Below are 15,237 nucleotides of genomic sequence, written 5' to 3' on the forward strand. Positions count from 1 at the left end.
ATAAGTTTTGTAAATAAAATAAAAATAGGATTGTATATAAATAAAAATATAACGCTATAACCTTATTTATTAGTTGTATTATATATTTATATAAAAAGTTCTAGAACATTTGTAAATTGCAGTAACAAAATATTCTTCAATTATAAATTCAAATATTTTTGCAAAAGTTTTGAAGTTTCAAACAGATATATATCTAACAATTTTATTATTGTATTGACATAGATCTAAAATGAAGACATTTTTATGTTCTTATTTTTTTATATATCACAGGATTCATTGTAAACGTTCCACTGTACTCTTAGGACTAGTTTATAATAATTAAGCACCAAGTTTACCCAATGTATACAAAAATATAAAAGAAAAATTAAACCCAACCACACAACATTTCTCTACATAAAAAATAAAAAAAACTTAAAAAATCAAAAATGTAGATTAAAATCCTCCTGTAACATCGATAGTTGCGCCTGTGACAAACGAACTCTTATCGGAGGAAAGGAATGTTATTACTTCTGCTATTTCTGGAAATGGAGTTAAAATATTATTTATTAAAAATAAAACACTAATGAGATTGAATTTGATTACAAGAGAGACCGAATATTCACACTCTTCAGACGGGGGGATTACTTCTATGGCTGTCTTGTGTGTGGTCGTGGTATTGCACCAGGCAAGCCGACTCATTCTTGCAACAGACATTGTTGCAAGCACTACTGTTAATATATGAATAGGTAATAGTAAGAATGCATAGATCATGTGAAAGGGAATGTGTATGAAGGGTGTGTATTCATATAAAGGCTGATAGAGATGTATGCAAGAGTAGTGCGCATACTATGCCAACTGTATGTAAGCAAAAAGACAGGAAGATAAAATACCAAACTACACTTTCCGTGCTCTAAGTTAACATGCTAAGCCTAGCTAATTACTAATATAATAGTTGTGTTAGCTACAAATACTTACCAATAGGATCTCCTAATCTTCCTAATGGTATCATTTTGAGAAAATTCTCCTTAACTTTGTCAGGAATTGTACCAACCATTGGTGTGTCTATGAAACCCGGTAAAATTGCATTTACTCTGAAAATAAATAAATAACAATTATAATACAGATGCAGTAGATAAGCATGTCACTGTCAGGTCCCGACGGACAAATAAGGAACTTGGGTAAGTTAGAAACCTCTATAATAAAGTAAAATATCACAGTCCCTTGGATTCTTGCTTATCCAGGTTTGAAGATATTTCTTGGTTATTTTTGTGTATTACAAAGTTACTGATAGTAATTTTATATTCTAATTACCTTATATTAAATTTTCCTAGCTCTTTAGCAGCAGATTTAGTCATTCCAATTACACCCGCTTTGCTAGCTGTATAGTTAGTTTGTCCTAAAAAAATTAAATAAAAAATACAGACAGAAAAAGTCATGTTTACTATATATGATCTATGTGCTAGAAAATATATAGCGGTTAACAAATATATTTAAACTGTAAAAGATTTAGTTAGTGCAACCTACCTACGTTTCCATATTTAGCAACAATACTAGAAATATTTACAATAGATCCCGGGAGAGAAGCCTCTGTCAGTGCTTTAGCAAATGTTTGCATGATTAGAAATGTGCCCTGGAATTAAAAATGACTTATAATACATTAAAATGCAAAATCAGTCTTAGAACCTATAGAATATAATTGAAAATCATAAAATTTTCAAAATTATATAGGTACTATGGGGTCATATGGTGGTATTCAATCTTAAAAGTGACAGTTGTTTGAATAGTATACATTGAACTGGCAACACAGTAACATTAACCACCAATCCACTAAGGTAGAGCCATAATCAAGATACTGAACTTAACTAACAATAACCAATAGAACACAATTTTTAAATTTTTGAGTAAGTGGAACACTGCACAAGGTCCCGACTGTACATTACCTTTAAATTAACATCTTGTACACTATCAAAGTCCTCTTCAGATAGTTTCAGCATCCAATTATCTTTTGTAATACCCGCTGAGTTAATTATAATAGTTGGAGGAGCTTTATATTGTCGCTGTAATTTGCTAAGAAGTTCAGATACAGATTTTGAACTTGACACATCCAATTCTATGGCACTATGATCACCTACTGCTGTAAAGTATTTATTAATATAAAATTTAGCATTCAGAGAATGTTTGTTCAAAAGACAAACTTAAACTAACATTTGTAAATGTTAATTTGAACAACATGTTTAAAGCAACAATATTGTTAATACTACTTTATTCGACAAAATAATACTCTCTGTAGTGTCTTTATCAATATTTTTCAATGCTAAAAGTTTTGTTGTAGATAAAAAAAACAATAAAAATAGTAGATACAATTTGATCCTGAAGCTAAGGCAATGTGTTTCTTTATAGTTTCCACTGCGGCTTCATAGTCCTTATCGGCTGCTATAACAGTGGCTCCTTCACGAGATAGAACTTGACAGGCTGCTCTGCCTATACCGGACCCTGCACCTATTCATTTATTAAAAAAAAATTATGATCGCATTTTAATACGAATTTCAAAAACATTTTACGATTGTTACTGACTCAAAAGCAATTGGTGTATATTTATTGTTTTATTACTAGATATCAAAGTCCAAACTTATTTAAAACTTTATAAACTCTGTAAACTTTAAATGAACAGTTATATGTTGTTTATACCTGTTACTAAGGCTAATCTGCCAGATACAATTCCAGATACCATTATTAATAATTTATTTAGATTTTGTTACTTTCTAATGTTTTATTTGATTCAATAATATTTTTGAGCAACATTCAAATGACATCTTATGTCATTTCTTATCAGATAAGATTTTTAGATTTAAGTGTTTACAGTGTGAAACTGTTTTTTGCCTAGAAGAAAAATGACCAGATTTTAGATGACAATTCTGTTAGAACCTCGCTTAAATGTATAGCTATGCTGAAATGTAATTTTAAACACATAAAAATTTTTAAGCTAAAGGATTTTTTACGGTCTTAATACTATCATTAACCAATGTCCAAATCTGTTGTTGTCAAGAAAACTTAATGTTGATTAATGTTACCTTTAACAGTATGTAAATCTGACTAATAGTTTAGAAAATATCACTGTTACAAATAGTAAGCGTAATCAAAAATCAATTATTGTCATGATGATGATTTTATAATTGCCATGGTATGATACCGCGCGGAACTCTGCTTAAGTCTTAGAGAAGTCTGCTGAATCTGGTCACATTGCCAAGAAGTACCAATATTGACGCTAAATTTGGCACGAGCCCAAAGATTAAAAATCTCTAGACGCTATGTAAGTAAAGCTAAAGAGTAGATATTGTGAAATAACTGTAACAACATCAAACCTTAAATTATACAAACATACTAATATTATAAATGCGAATGTTTGTTTGAAGGTATCTCCATGAACGGCTGCATGAATCTCACTGAAATTTGGCATAGATGAAGAACATAGTCTGGAATATCTAATAAAATATGATAACTGCATCAGGCGACCCTTAATAATAAAGTCCCAACGTAATGTACATCTTTATACGACTGGGATCTAGGGATGTTTTTAAAAGATTGAGTGTAGGTTTCAGTAAGCTAAATGTATTCCAATGAATTCTGGACATGATTGTTTAAGATTTACTTCATTACATTTTAACAAATTCAATAAGGTTGAAATGTAGATACAATTGTGTTTCAGCGGTTAAATATGTGTCACGTTATAGCATGTTAGTGCTGGCTTTAATACGTTTAGTCTAGACTAAATTGCACTAAACTCTGAATTGATCTAAGTGTTACAGAGTTAGTAATAAGATATAAAATAAAGTGACCGTTGGTCAGTAAACCCTCTGATTCATTAAAAAAAAAACAATAAGAGCAGATATGTTTTTACATGTCTTTTGACATTGAAAACTTTAAACTAAAACTACATTTTATTTTAAAACGGTTGCCCGCGAATTTGTTATGGCTGAATTCAATACAAGTAGCCTATGATATGCCCTCGTATATCAGCCTTCCCCCATCCAAGTCCCGTCAAAATCGGTCCTGTCGTTCCGGATATTACTCATAACAAAAGTTGCCTCGCCACAGCTCATCATATCACCGATGCCAAAAAGTTATGTAATTTCTAATTAAAACTAAATAAAATTATGAAATCCAAGTAAAGTCGGGTACCTAGAATGTATTAGACGAAGATGCTATATGTATATTGCTCTATAAATGATCGGTCGTTGACTTAAAAGCGTTGTTAGTTCCAATTCGATCCCACACATTTTCTAGACGATTGGGCTTTAAGATGATATTTTCGTTACATTTTATATTCAAGTATTTGAGAATACAAAGTCTGGTTAAAATTTTAGGGCTGCCAACTTTTAATAAATGTAAAACTAAACACTGGCTGCAAAAAAAAATGCCGACAAGCCTTGATACTTAGACGACGAAAAAATGAATAAGTGACTTATTTCTCACCACCCATTGACCTAAAGACATCGATGTCCCGTAGTTCGATGCATCACTTAACCATGAAAAGTGGCAGCCCTAAGTAAATTCAACTAAATCCTACCAGCCAGACAGCTTTTTTCTAAATGTTAGTACCTCGTTGGGGTAAAAAGTACATGTTTTAAAAACATAATCATTTGCATCGTATTTTCATGCGTTAGATTTGTGTTTATTTTTAAAAATGGAATCGCTATGTTCGTCAAAAAAAGTAAATCAACTCTACGTAATTTTAATTTTTGTGTTCTTCCTAATTCCAAACATTTCCTCTGTGTCTTTAATATTTTGATTCTTGTGTTGGTACAAAAATTAAAAAGGAAAAGGCACGACATGTTATGAAAAGGGGAGAATTGCATGTCAACTACAAATTGCAACTGCAAAGGGCACACGGGTATGGGTAAGAGTTATTAAGAGATGGATGGACCGCGTGAATACTGACGTGGTAAGGAAAATTGTCGAACAAAAAGGCGAATGTTAGATTGATCTGGAGAAAGAAAATGGGTATTTGAAGACTGCATATGTGTGAAATTGAGGAGTAAAAGATTAGCGTGGGTTGGACATGAGGAGGGATGATGATGATATAAGCAAAAAAGTAATGAGATTGAATGTGGATGGCTACAAGGGTAGAGGAAGACCAAAAAAAGTATGGAATGACTGTGTGAAAGAGGATATGCGTAAGAAGGGGGTAGACTCGGATATGACGGCTGATAGAGATGTATGGAGGAGTAGTACATACTGTGCCGACTCTCGATAGGGATAAGAGCAGGTTGATGAAGACTGTATATGTGAGAATACCCAATAACATATTATTCAGGGGATTTACGATGACACTCACTACAAAGTAAATACGCAATGCTATAAGTATTTAGTAGTAGCTACTTGAATGTTATAATAGATAAGTGACAATTGACAATCGTCTTGTTTCAATATCAGTAGCGGCGATAAGATGCCGGATTATGATTTTTAATTAAGCTTTCTATGTCAATGTTGTGTGTTCTGATCACAATATTTGCACGTGCGATTGAATAATATTTCACATGAATGATGCACAGTCAAAGAATTAAATTAGCTTCCCACTCAAAATTATATTCTTACTAATATTATAAATGCGAATGTTTAGATGGCTGGGTGGTTGTTTGTTCGAAGGTATCTTGAGAACGGCTAGACGGATTTCGATGAAATTTGGCATACGTATAGAACATAGCCTGGAAGAACAGATAGGTTACTAATTATATAATATAGATACGTAAATAAAGCCTTTATTCACTGACAATAAAAAATACTTTTACAATATTAACAACTTATTTTCTAATAGTATATTATATTAAACGCATATAGTATTTATGTACAGTTTATTGCTCAGCATCCAGTTGCGTGTCAGGTTGTCCTTCGACATAGGCCTATGTCGAAGGCTACTAATATTTCTTTTTCACAATGTGATGTAGATGGATGGATGGGTGTTTGAAGATATCTCTAGAACGGCTGAACGGATCTCGATTAAATTTGGCATACGTATAAAACATAGTCTGAAAGAACACATAGGCTACACTAATTAAGTTTGTTTATATATCCACGCGGACGGAGTCGCGGGCAACAGCTAGTTTATGATATTGATAAATCTATTACTATACAAATGGCAAATAGTGTACATCGAGTATATGACCCGGTAAAATTGTATTTATTAAGTAAATATTTTGTCACAAATGTGCAAACTTCTCTGATATAATATTAATTGTATTTTGAAGTGATTTTAAGACGTATTCAAACTGCAAAGTGTGTCATCTCACAGATAAATAACATTAAAGTGGCCACTTATAATTTGAGACGTTATAAAAGGGTAACCATTCGATCCGTGGCGGTATTGTGTTAGGAGTAATTCCTTTCTAAACTAATTATTTAATAATATTAGTAATAATAATTTAGTATCAAAATGCTTAGATTGACTTTATTTTTTCTAATATGTTTTACGTGTGGTATTCAAGGTAAGGTTCATTTTATGGGCTAGGATGAAACTATTCGTTGAATCACTCTTAGTTTAAGCTTAGCTTTAAGTAACGTAACATTTTGGCAATTAAGGTTTAGCGTTAAACTTTTGTTTCAATTTTGATTCAAGACTTTTTTATACTAACATTATAATATAAAGAGTGGAATTGTTGGTATGCATCAAATAGGCTCCGAAATTACTGGACTCAACTTTTAAAAAATCTTTTGCTGTTAGGATAGTGTAGCTTACACTATCCTCGGGTGACATGAGCTACATATATGTTTTTACTTAATTTATTTTTATTAATATCGCGAGGGCGAAGACGCGGGCAACTGCTACATTAAATAAAAGAGTTTAAAAACCTTAATTATCTTCTCCAATTTTATCGTTCGAGAAACCCTTCTGTGATATTTAATTTAATTTTATTAGGTTACATACTTCCCGTTGGTGAATTTGACCTTTTCAAAACCGATCCGCGAATCGTGGGCGGTGAGGATGCTCCAGAAAGTGGTATACCTTATCAGGCATCTTTAAGAAGTAACTATAATTCACATTTTTGCGGTGGCTCGATCATAAGCCAACGATGGATACTCACAGCCGCTCATTGTACTATCGGGTAAGTCCATACACCCAGTTTATCATCAGACTGGTAGAGTCCCTAGCAATTGTTTTTGTGTTTAAATCAGTAGCTGTTTCAAACTTTGGCGGACCTCGTCCTCTGTCAAATTATGCCAGATAAGTGTTCTTTTTGGTAAATTTTTAAGTTGGCTACTTCTGGATCCTTATGATGTTTTATCGGAATTTCCTTTTTTAACTATTAGTGTTCTTTCTATTTGCTTCTGCCCAGTTTTACACTAACCTTTTGAATTAAGATTTACGCATTTTTGGATTTTAGAAAATGCTAGTCTTAAGGTACGCGTCCATTGCCTCGATCCAGACACACCGCGGACAAACCGCAACGGATTTTTGGTTGCTTTGTATGATTTTACATAGCGCTGCGTCTATTATCTCTGCTTACCATCAAAGACAAATCAAATACTTTTACCGTGCACGCGTCTGCCGTGCCAATGGACGCGTACCTTTAAATAGTTTGATACTTTTCTCATAATTTTGATTATTACAGTAAAACCAATCGTACAATGATAGTAGTAGTTGGTACAAACAGTCTACTCGCTGGCGGTGATCGTTATACCGTTGACAAGATAATTATTCATGAGCAGTATAATGGTAATCTGATATACAACGACGTTAGTGTTGTTAAAGTATTAAATGACATCGAATTCGGAGACCGTGTGCAACCAATACACCTTGCTGATAAGGATACGAGTGCTGGCTCTGAATTACTGCTCAGTGGATGGGGAAGATTATCCGTAAGTATTGAGATAAACTAACTATAAGAACATTAGATATAATTCTTATGATAAACTGGGAAAAATCTGGTTGGTTAGATCCTGACAAAAGACAGCCATATTGGAGGTGTGAAATATACATCCTCCTTTTCTTTAACCTTCATGTTATCGAAGTACTTTCTTGGTGTTTCCATACTCATTGTTCAACCTGTCCTTATCCCTACTAGGGTCGGTATGTACTACTCCTCCATACATCTCTATCAGCCGTCATATCTGAATTCACCCTCTTACGAATATCCTCTTTCACACAATCTATCCATACTTTCTTTTGTCTTCGTCTACCTTTGTAGACACACTCTTTTGTATATTTTATTCTATTGTCTTTGTGTTTTCAGTATCCAGGTGTGTTACCAGTTCAGCTGCAAATGATCAATCTGGTATCACTGAGCGTGGAGGAATGTCAAAGAATATATAATAATATAAATCCGGTGTACGACACACAGATTTGTTCTTTAACAAAGAAAGGAGAAGGAGCCTGCCACGTATGTGTTAAATATGAAATTGCTAGTTGTCGCCCGCGACTCCGTCCCCGCGGAAGTAACAAAAAACTTAAGTAGTAGCCTACATCTTCTTTTAGACTATGTTTTATATGTACGCTAAATTTCATCAAGATCCGTTCAGCCGTTCTGGAGATACCTTCTAACAATCATCCATCCATCTAAACTAAACATTCGCATTTATAATATTAGTAAGATTTGAATTTTTTGGCGATTTTTCTTCGTATATAACTGGAAGTAAATTACTTTGTTAACAGGGTGATTCCGGTGGTCCACTGGTATCAGAAGGTGAAGTGGTGGGCATCGTGTCCTGGGGTATGCCGTGCGCCAGGGGATACCCTGACGTCTATACACGAGTCTACTCCTTTAAGGATTGGATCGCAGCGAAGATATCCGAAGACTCATCCGACCAAAGCTCATCAGACCAGGAACAGCTTATAATTGTTGATAATTAAAAATAATATAAGCATAAAGTGTATTAACAAGGTATTTTGACAATTATTTTCAAAGCGGGATGAATTAAAAACATATTTTTAGTATTCTTTTTTTATTTTTATTTTATTTTGAGTTGTTTTTTCCTTTCTTGATAAAATCAAAGAAAAACAAATAAATTTGCTGAAATAGCTATAACAAATAAAATTGGGTCAATATAACCTCTCTGCCAGACAACGCGAGCATTCAAGAGCAATCCAAAAATCTTTTCTTATTATTGGTGATAGCGTGTTAGTCGTTCACTATATATATTCACAAACTTGATAAAATGTACGTCAGTCAGTGTCTTAAATTGAGTTCCAAATTTTACCGCAAATTTCCACTGCCGTAACACTTTTATTGATATCGTCGCTGTCTTTTAAAGATCATTAAAGGGGTACTATACTATTAATAAAATTGGAGTGTTTGTTTGTAACATCGAAAAAAACCTATTTTAGTACCTACATATTTTATATTTGTAACAAAAAATGTCGTACTATCTGTCCGCAAGCCTGTGTTTCTTCCGTGTTATCTCAGACACAGCTGAGTTGATATCGATGGGACTTCGTCTGGAAGATAGTCTATGCATGTGGGCATCGAAGACGCATATTATAGACTACTATTTTTTTAAATTCCGCGCTGACGAAGTCGCGTGCGACACCTAGTAAATAAATACAAATGTTAGAACAGTCGAAACACATAAATAGAATTACTCTCAAAACAAATATCTTTAATTACATCATAGATTTGTTACATGAAGAATATAATGAATATAAAGGCGTTATTTCACAAGGATGAATTTTCTTCGGCCTTGTAACGACGTTGTTGTCAACTCAACACAAGCCTCAAGGGCTATTGAAATGTTGTTACGATTCCCCGAGGGCTCTTCGCAAAGGACAAAGTCTAATGGAAGAGTGAAATAAAAATATAAATCATGTAACATCGTGGACCGGAATAATAGATGCATTTTGAACTGTGTTATTTATTATGAATATCTTTTTTATATACAATGTATAAATAAATAAAGATTATTATTATTTATACAAGATCTTTAGCTTTTAGTAGATTATTCGTTCGAGTTTATTGCTCATTAGTAAGGTTGGCATTCACTTTCTTTTGTTTCAATTAGCTTTGACCAGCGGCAAACGAGCGAGCGGCCACCCGAAACCGCTGAAATAGCGAAGTGACCGCTGCCCATCGACATACGCAATCGCATATGCGTTGCCTACCTTAAATCGATGGAGGAGAGGCTGCACAGAAAGAAAATATCTTCCCTTTCCTTGCATCCTTACTTATATTATAAATGCTAAACTTTAGATGAATGGAATGATATTTTTTACAAAGTATATCAAGTGAAATTTGACACAGATGTAGAACATAGTCTGGAAGAACACATAGGCTATAAATTAGGTTATTTAAGCTCCCCGCGGACGGAGTCGCGGGTGATAAGTAGTAATAACATAATCAGCAGCCTTTGTCTATAATAACGAGTTTTGAAGAGCTTTTCCCTACTTAGCTTTAAAAAAAGACTGAGCAAGAAAACATCCCCTGAGCTTACCCTATGTATTTAAATTGCATCAATTTATCATCCTTGAAAATTATTGAAAAATATTCCTCGCTATTCGATTTGCAATAACCGAATTTCAGTTTTATTATGGCCATTAATAAACTACAAAAAGGGAGCGTAAGTGCTTCCCTCTATCCCGAAGCACTCACAATCAAAAAGCATTGCCATTTGTGAGTTCCCATCTACACATCTGTACATATAAATAAAATTGGAGTGTATGTATGTAATATTGAAATAACCGTTTTTTACAACATGTGTATGAATGTAGCTGTCGCCCGCGACTCCGTCCGCGCGGAATCGAAAACTTAATAAGTAGCCTATGTATTCTTCCAGACTGCGTTCAAATTACAGCGAGGTCCGTTCAGCCGTTCCGGAGATACCTACAAACAAACATCCATCCATCTAAATCAATCTAAATATTCGCATTTATAATATTAGTATGTCATACGGTGAAAACAACAATAACAACAAGATAACATTTTTTACAATTTTTGTCTGTCTGTTTGTTCCAACTAATATCTGAAATGGCTTTACCGATTTTGACGCGACTTTTGTTGTCAGCTGATTAAATAACAAGTAAATTAGGCTACGTAATACATTTTAGAAAAAATATTTTATTATAGAAAAATAACGTTGCAATGTCCAACTACTGTCTATTACACTGCGCAGTTCAGACAGTATTTCACACGGACAAAGTCGCGGGCACAGCTAGTATACAGTAAATACGGTGGAGTGTTTATTTTGGATCTATTATACTGATATGAGAAGTATTTTTCTTTTCGATGGGGAATTCGTATGTTTACTTTATATTCTGTGCGATCCCTTAACATTTTTGTTTCTATCTTTGTTCTTAATATAATATATTTACTGTTATAATAAAGAAGGTTTGTAAAATTTCTTTTGCATTTTTATGCCACCAATTTGCAGCATGTATTTGAAATATTTGGAAACTTTGTTTTTCTCAAAAACTGTTTCTAATTTTATTGACTTAGGTTATCCACTTAGTCCATATTTTTTGGACCCAAGAGAGACCTGAACCACATAAGAAATCATTTATGTACTCGTTTTACTTTCCCATATGTTAGTTATCGTATTTCAATTTATTTTTATGTCTTGTCTTTTGCATTTGACAATATATTATGGAATGGCTGTCTATGTATAGTCTTATTTATATCACGTTACGACCTTGATAGTACTGCAAGTAAGTTAACAATCTTGCTTCTTACTTATAGCATAAATACAAATGGATAGATGGATAGATGTTTGTTAGAACCTCCAGAACGGCTGCATAGATGTAGAACATAGCCAGGAAGAACACATGGCTATAGAATTAAGTTTTTTTTTAAATTACACGCGAACGGAGTCCCGGGCGACAACCAGTTTGTTATAAAGTTTACCAACAAGTTTTACCTTACTTTAACTTTAAAAGCATTAGACGTACAGCTCGGTCAAGTCTTAAAGAACTCAAGGTAACGACTTTATGCTTTTAAGATACGTTTAACTTCACAAGACGTAAACGATACGTGACTCACTCCTTACCGTGTTATTTAAAAGATTTACGACCTCTACCTTTATGGTTTTCGTGACCTAATGACACATTTATAAAAAGAACTTTAACAGTGGTAGAGCCCACTTTAACATCTTCGCACGAATTGACCCGGCTCGCCCGGTGAAATACCACGACCACACAGAAGACAGGCGTGAAGTGAAAGCAATTCCGCGTTTCGTCTGATGAGTGCATCCCGGAGGCCTAATTTAGTCCTCTTTCTCTTCCCACCGTTTTTCTTATAAGGAAAGGATGGGAAGTAGAAGTGGACTTTCTGGATGAGAGCATCCTCTCATCATGGGAAGGGAAAATATTTTCTTTCTGTGCATCTCTCCTCAGTCGATTAAAAGTAGGCAACGCAATGCAATTGCGTATGTCTATGGGTAACGGTTACTTCGCTATTTCAGCGATTTCAGGTGGCCGCTCGCTCGTTTGCCGCCTTATGATATATAAAAAAAATAATAAAATTACAGATAACTTAAAACTAGAATGTTAAACACTGGCTGGTGAGAAAATTATAACAATAATATTCGAATCTATCTAATTTCGAATTGTATATTTTCATCACTGTAACTGGTAGATAATGTCTCTAGATATTAAATTCGTTTCTTACTTGTTTTAAAATCCAAATATTACAGCAGTGTATAGAGTAATTTTAAACTTATGTCTTTATGTTTTCGCTTTACAAACTGTATTATGAATATAAAGAAAGTAATATCGTAAAAGTTAATCAGCCTGCAAATGTAGTCGAGAAGGTAATGGAAGCATTAGCAGTAGAGGTGTATGAACTCTACATTCCCTGAGGGCTCGGTCTGTGGCTCTCACGATTAGTACAAATATATGAGGTCCTATGACAAATAAGCTGTCAGTTTTACTGTATACACGTAAAATAAATACACTTTTATTTTGTGTATTATTTGTAAAAATATACGAAAAAATTTACGTAAAATAAATTTTATATGTTGTGTATTTTTGATTTACTTTTATTAGACAAATCGGTTTTTTAAATATTTTTTAAAAAGTACATATACCTAATATGAAATATTTTATATGGTGAGGGAAAAATTAAAAATGACATAATTTAAATCTGCTTTGTTTTATAAATAGGTGAATTAAAACCACAAGTGCGGCGAAATCTTGTTCTCTCTGTAAGCAATTGTCAATTAAAAAAAAACAACTTTTGGAACTATCGAAATGAAGGGAGAGCGTTGTCTTTTTACTCTAAAATTATAATGAGATGAAGAAAATACGATGCGATATACAATGTTATAATATAATCTATATATATAATAGAAAGTCGTGTTAGTTACACTATTTAAAACTCAAGAACGGCTTTACCGATATGGCTGAAAATTGGTGAGGAGGGAGCTTAGAGCCAGGAGACGGACATAGGATACTATTTATTCATTTTTTTTCGAATTTATGCCTTGAAGAGCTGCTTTTTATTTAACTTACTAATATTATTAATGCGAATGTTTAGATGGATGTGATGTGGATGGATGGGTGTTTGAAGATATCTCTAGAACGGCTGAACGGACCTCGATTAAATTTGGCGTACGTATAGAACATAGCCTGAAAGAACACATAGGCTACACTTATTAAGTTTTTTTATATATCCATGCGGACGGAGTCGCGGGCGACAGTTATATCTAATAAAGAAAATGAATTATCTTCACCATTTTTTACAAAACAAATGTAAAGATTTTTACCTACGTTATCTTTCTAACATGCCTAATAATAACATGCTTACGCAACAAAAGAATAAGAACATCTTGGTTTTTTTCCATATTCGTGTGAATTTAATAAATGTTTTTTCAGCTTTAAGATACAGAATCGTATTAGTGTTTTTATTTGAAAAATTTAATCAAACTCTGTGCTTATGTGTCTTTAACAATATAGATAAGGACTAGTCAAACAGCTAGTGTTATACTAGTTCAGCTGCTTTTCGCAAGGGTTGAATGTGACAATCATGTGTCCATATCAAGGTGATACATTTTTATGAACGCATACTAAATCAAAAATGTACACACTTAAAACAACTTTAAAAGCAAGCTTAGAAGAAAGTTTAAAACTAATACGGCTTATTTGGCATAGACGCGCGCTTGACAGGTCCCTCCTCTTAAAAGTCTAAGTTATCAGACTGCGAGCGAGGACCCTAGCTTGTCACAACTTCAATCTGTCGACTCCTGCTATAAAGTTTAATTGGATAAATTTTATTTTTGTCATTTACTCTATGAACATCTGTGTTTCTAACTTTGCTGTGCCACTTAGAGATATCTTTTTCGTTCTTTTTTTAATTTTAAATAGAGAAAACGGTACCAAAAACTGAGGAATGAGACGGAGAAATTGAAATAAAGTAGCATTGTTGGTGGTTGGAGTAGAAATTAATGCTGTGCTGGCAATATACGAGTATGTGCGATTAAAGAGTATAAAGCCCTCTACACACTTTTACTTTTAACTGCACAGTTTTAATAAGTATAATGAAAAATTGTTTTCGAATATATATTCGACCAAGGTGTGTAGCGAGCTTTATGTTAATTAAACATCAAAGATATTGAAAGTCTCAGCAGATAAAAGCAATCACGACTTCATTCATAAGTCATTACAGATTCCTAACTTTTGTATATTAAAAAGTATTTTCAAAGCAATTTTAAATCTGAAAAGGAGTAAGTGCAATAATCTGACTAATTTGCTTCACGTCACATTTTAAATATATTAATTAAATAACTGTCTTTATAAATATATGGATGTTTCTCAAGTTAACATTAATTTTTTAATTAATTACTTATTTTAATTTTTTTCTCTAAAAAAAAATACTGCATTTTCTGCCTATGTCTTTAAGAATCGACTATGTATTAAGGAAAAGCTGTTATTCTAAATTTTGGGAGTTTTTTTTCTTTTTTTTTATATCCTAAGGTGGCAAACGAGCGAGCGGACACCTGAAATCGCTGAAATAGCGAAGTGACCGTTCCCCATAGACATACGCAATTGCATATGCGTTGCCTACCTTTAATCGACGGAGGAGAGGATGCACAGAAAGAAAATATTTTCCCTTCCCATGCATTCTTTCATCCAGAAAGTCCACTTCTACTTCCCATCCTTTCCTTATAAGAAAAAGGGTGGGAAGGGAAAGAGGACTAAATTAGGCCTCCGGGACGCACATTGATCAGACGAAACGCGGAATTGTTTCCACTTCACGCCTGTCTTCTGTGTGGTCGTGGTATTTCACCGGGCGAGCCGGGCCGATTCTTGCGAAGATGTTAAAGCGGGCTCTGCCACTGTTA

At 33.5% G+C, this 15,237-nt stretch overlaps 2 protein-coding genes across 2 annotated transcripts; one reads left to right on the top strand and one right to left on the bottom strand.

The window, feature by feature from the left end:
* Window positions 1-103: 103 nt before the first annotated feature.
* LOC106117481 (estradiol 17-beta-dehydrogenase 8) lies at window positions 104-2,792 on the bottom strand. The gene is given in 7 exon segments (NM_001312219.1): window positions 104-518; window positions 955-1,070; window positions 1,291-1,375; window positions 1,504-1,609; window positions 1,920-2,113; window positions 2,341-2,478; window positions 2,668-2,792. Coding segments are annotated over 7 exon segments (768 nt in total). The 5' UTR covers window positions 2,711-2,792; the 3' UTR covers window positions 104-432.
* A 3,591-nt stretch (window positions 2,793-6,383) lies between these two features.
* Window positions 6,384-8,880, top strand: LOC106117058 (chymotrypsin-2). Its single transcript, XM_013311131.1, has 5 exons — window positions 6,384-6,461; window positions 6,893-7,079; window positions 7,587-7,833; window positions 8,208-8,354; window positions 8,627-8,880. Exons 1-5 carry the CDS (start codon window positions 6,410-6,412, stop codon window positions 8,822-8,824), a joined length of 831 nt encoding a protein of 276 aa, XP_013166585.1. The 5' UTR covers window positions 6,384-6,409; the 3' UTR covers window positions 8,825-8,880.
* Window positions 8,881-15,237: the final 6,357 nt, after the last annotated feature.

Source organism: Papilio xuthus, unplaced genomic scaffold, assembly GCF_000836235.2.
Source record: "Papilio xuthus unplaced genomic scaffold, Pxut_1.1 DF827680.1, whole genome shotgun sequence".
In the NCBI taxonomy this organism is placed as follows: Eukaryota; Metazoa; Arthropoda; class Insecta; order Lepidoptera; family Papilionidae; genus Papilio; species Papilio xuthus.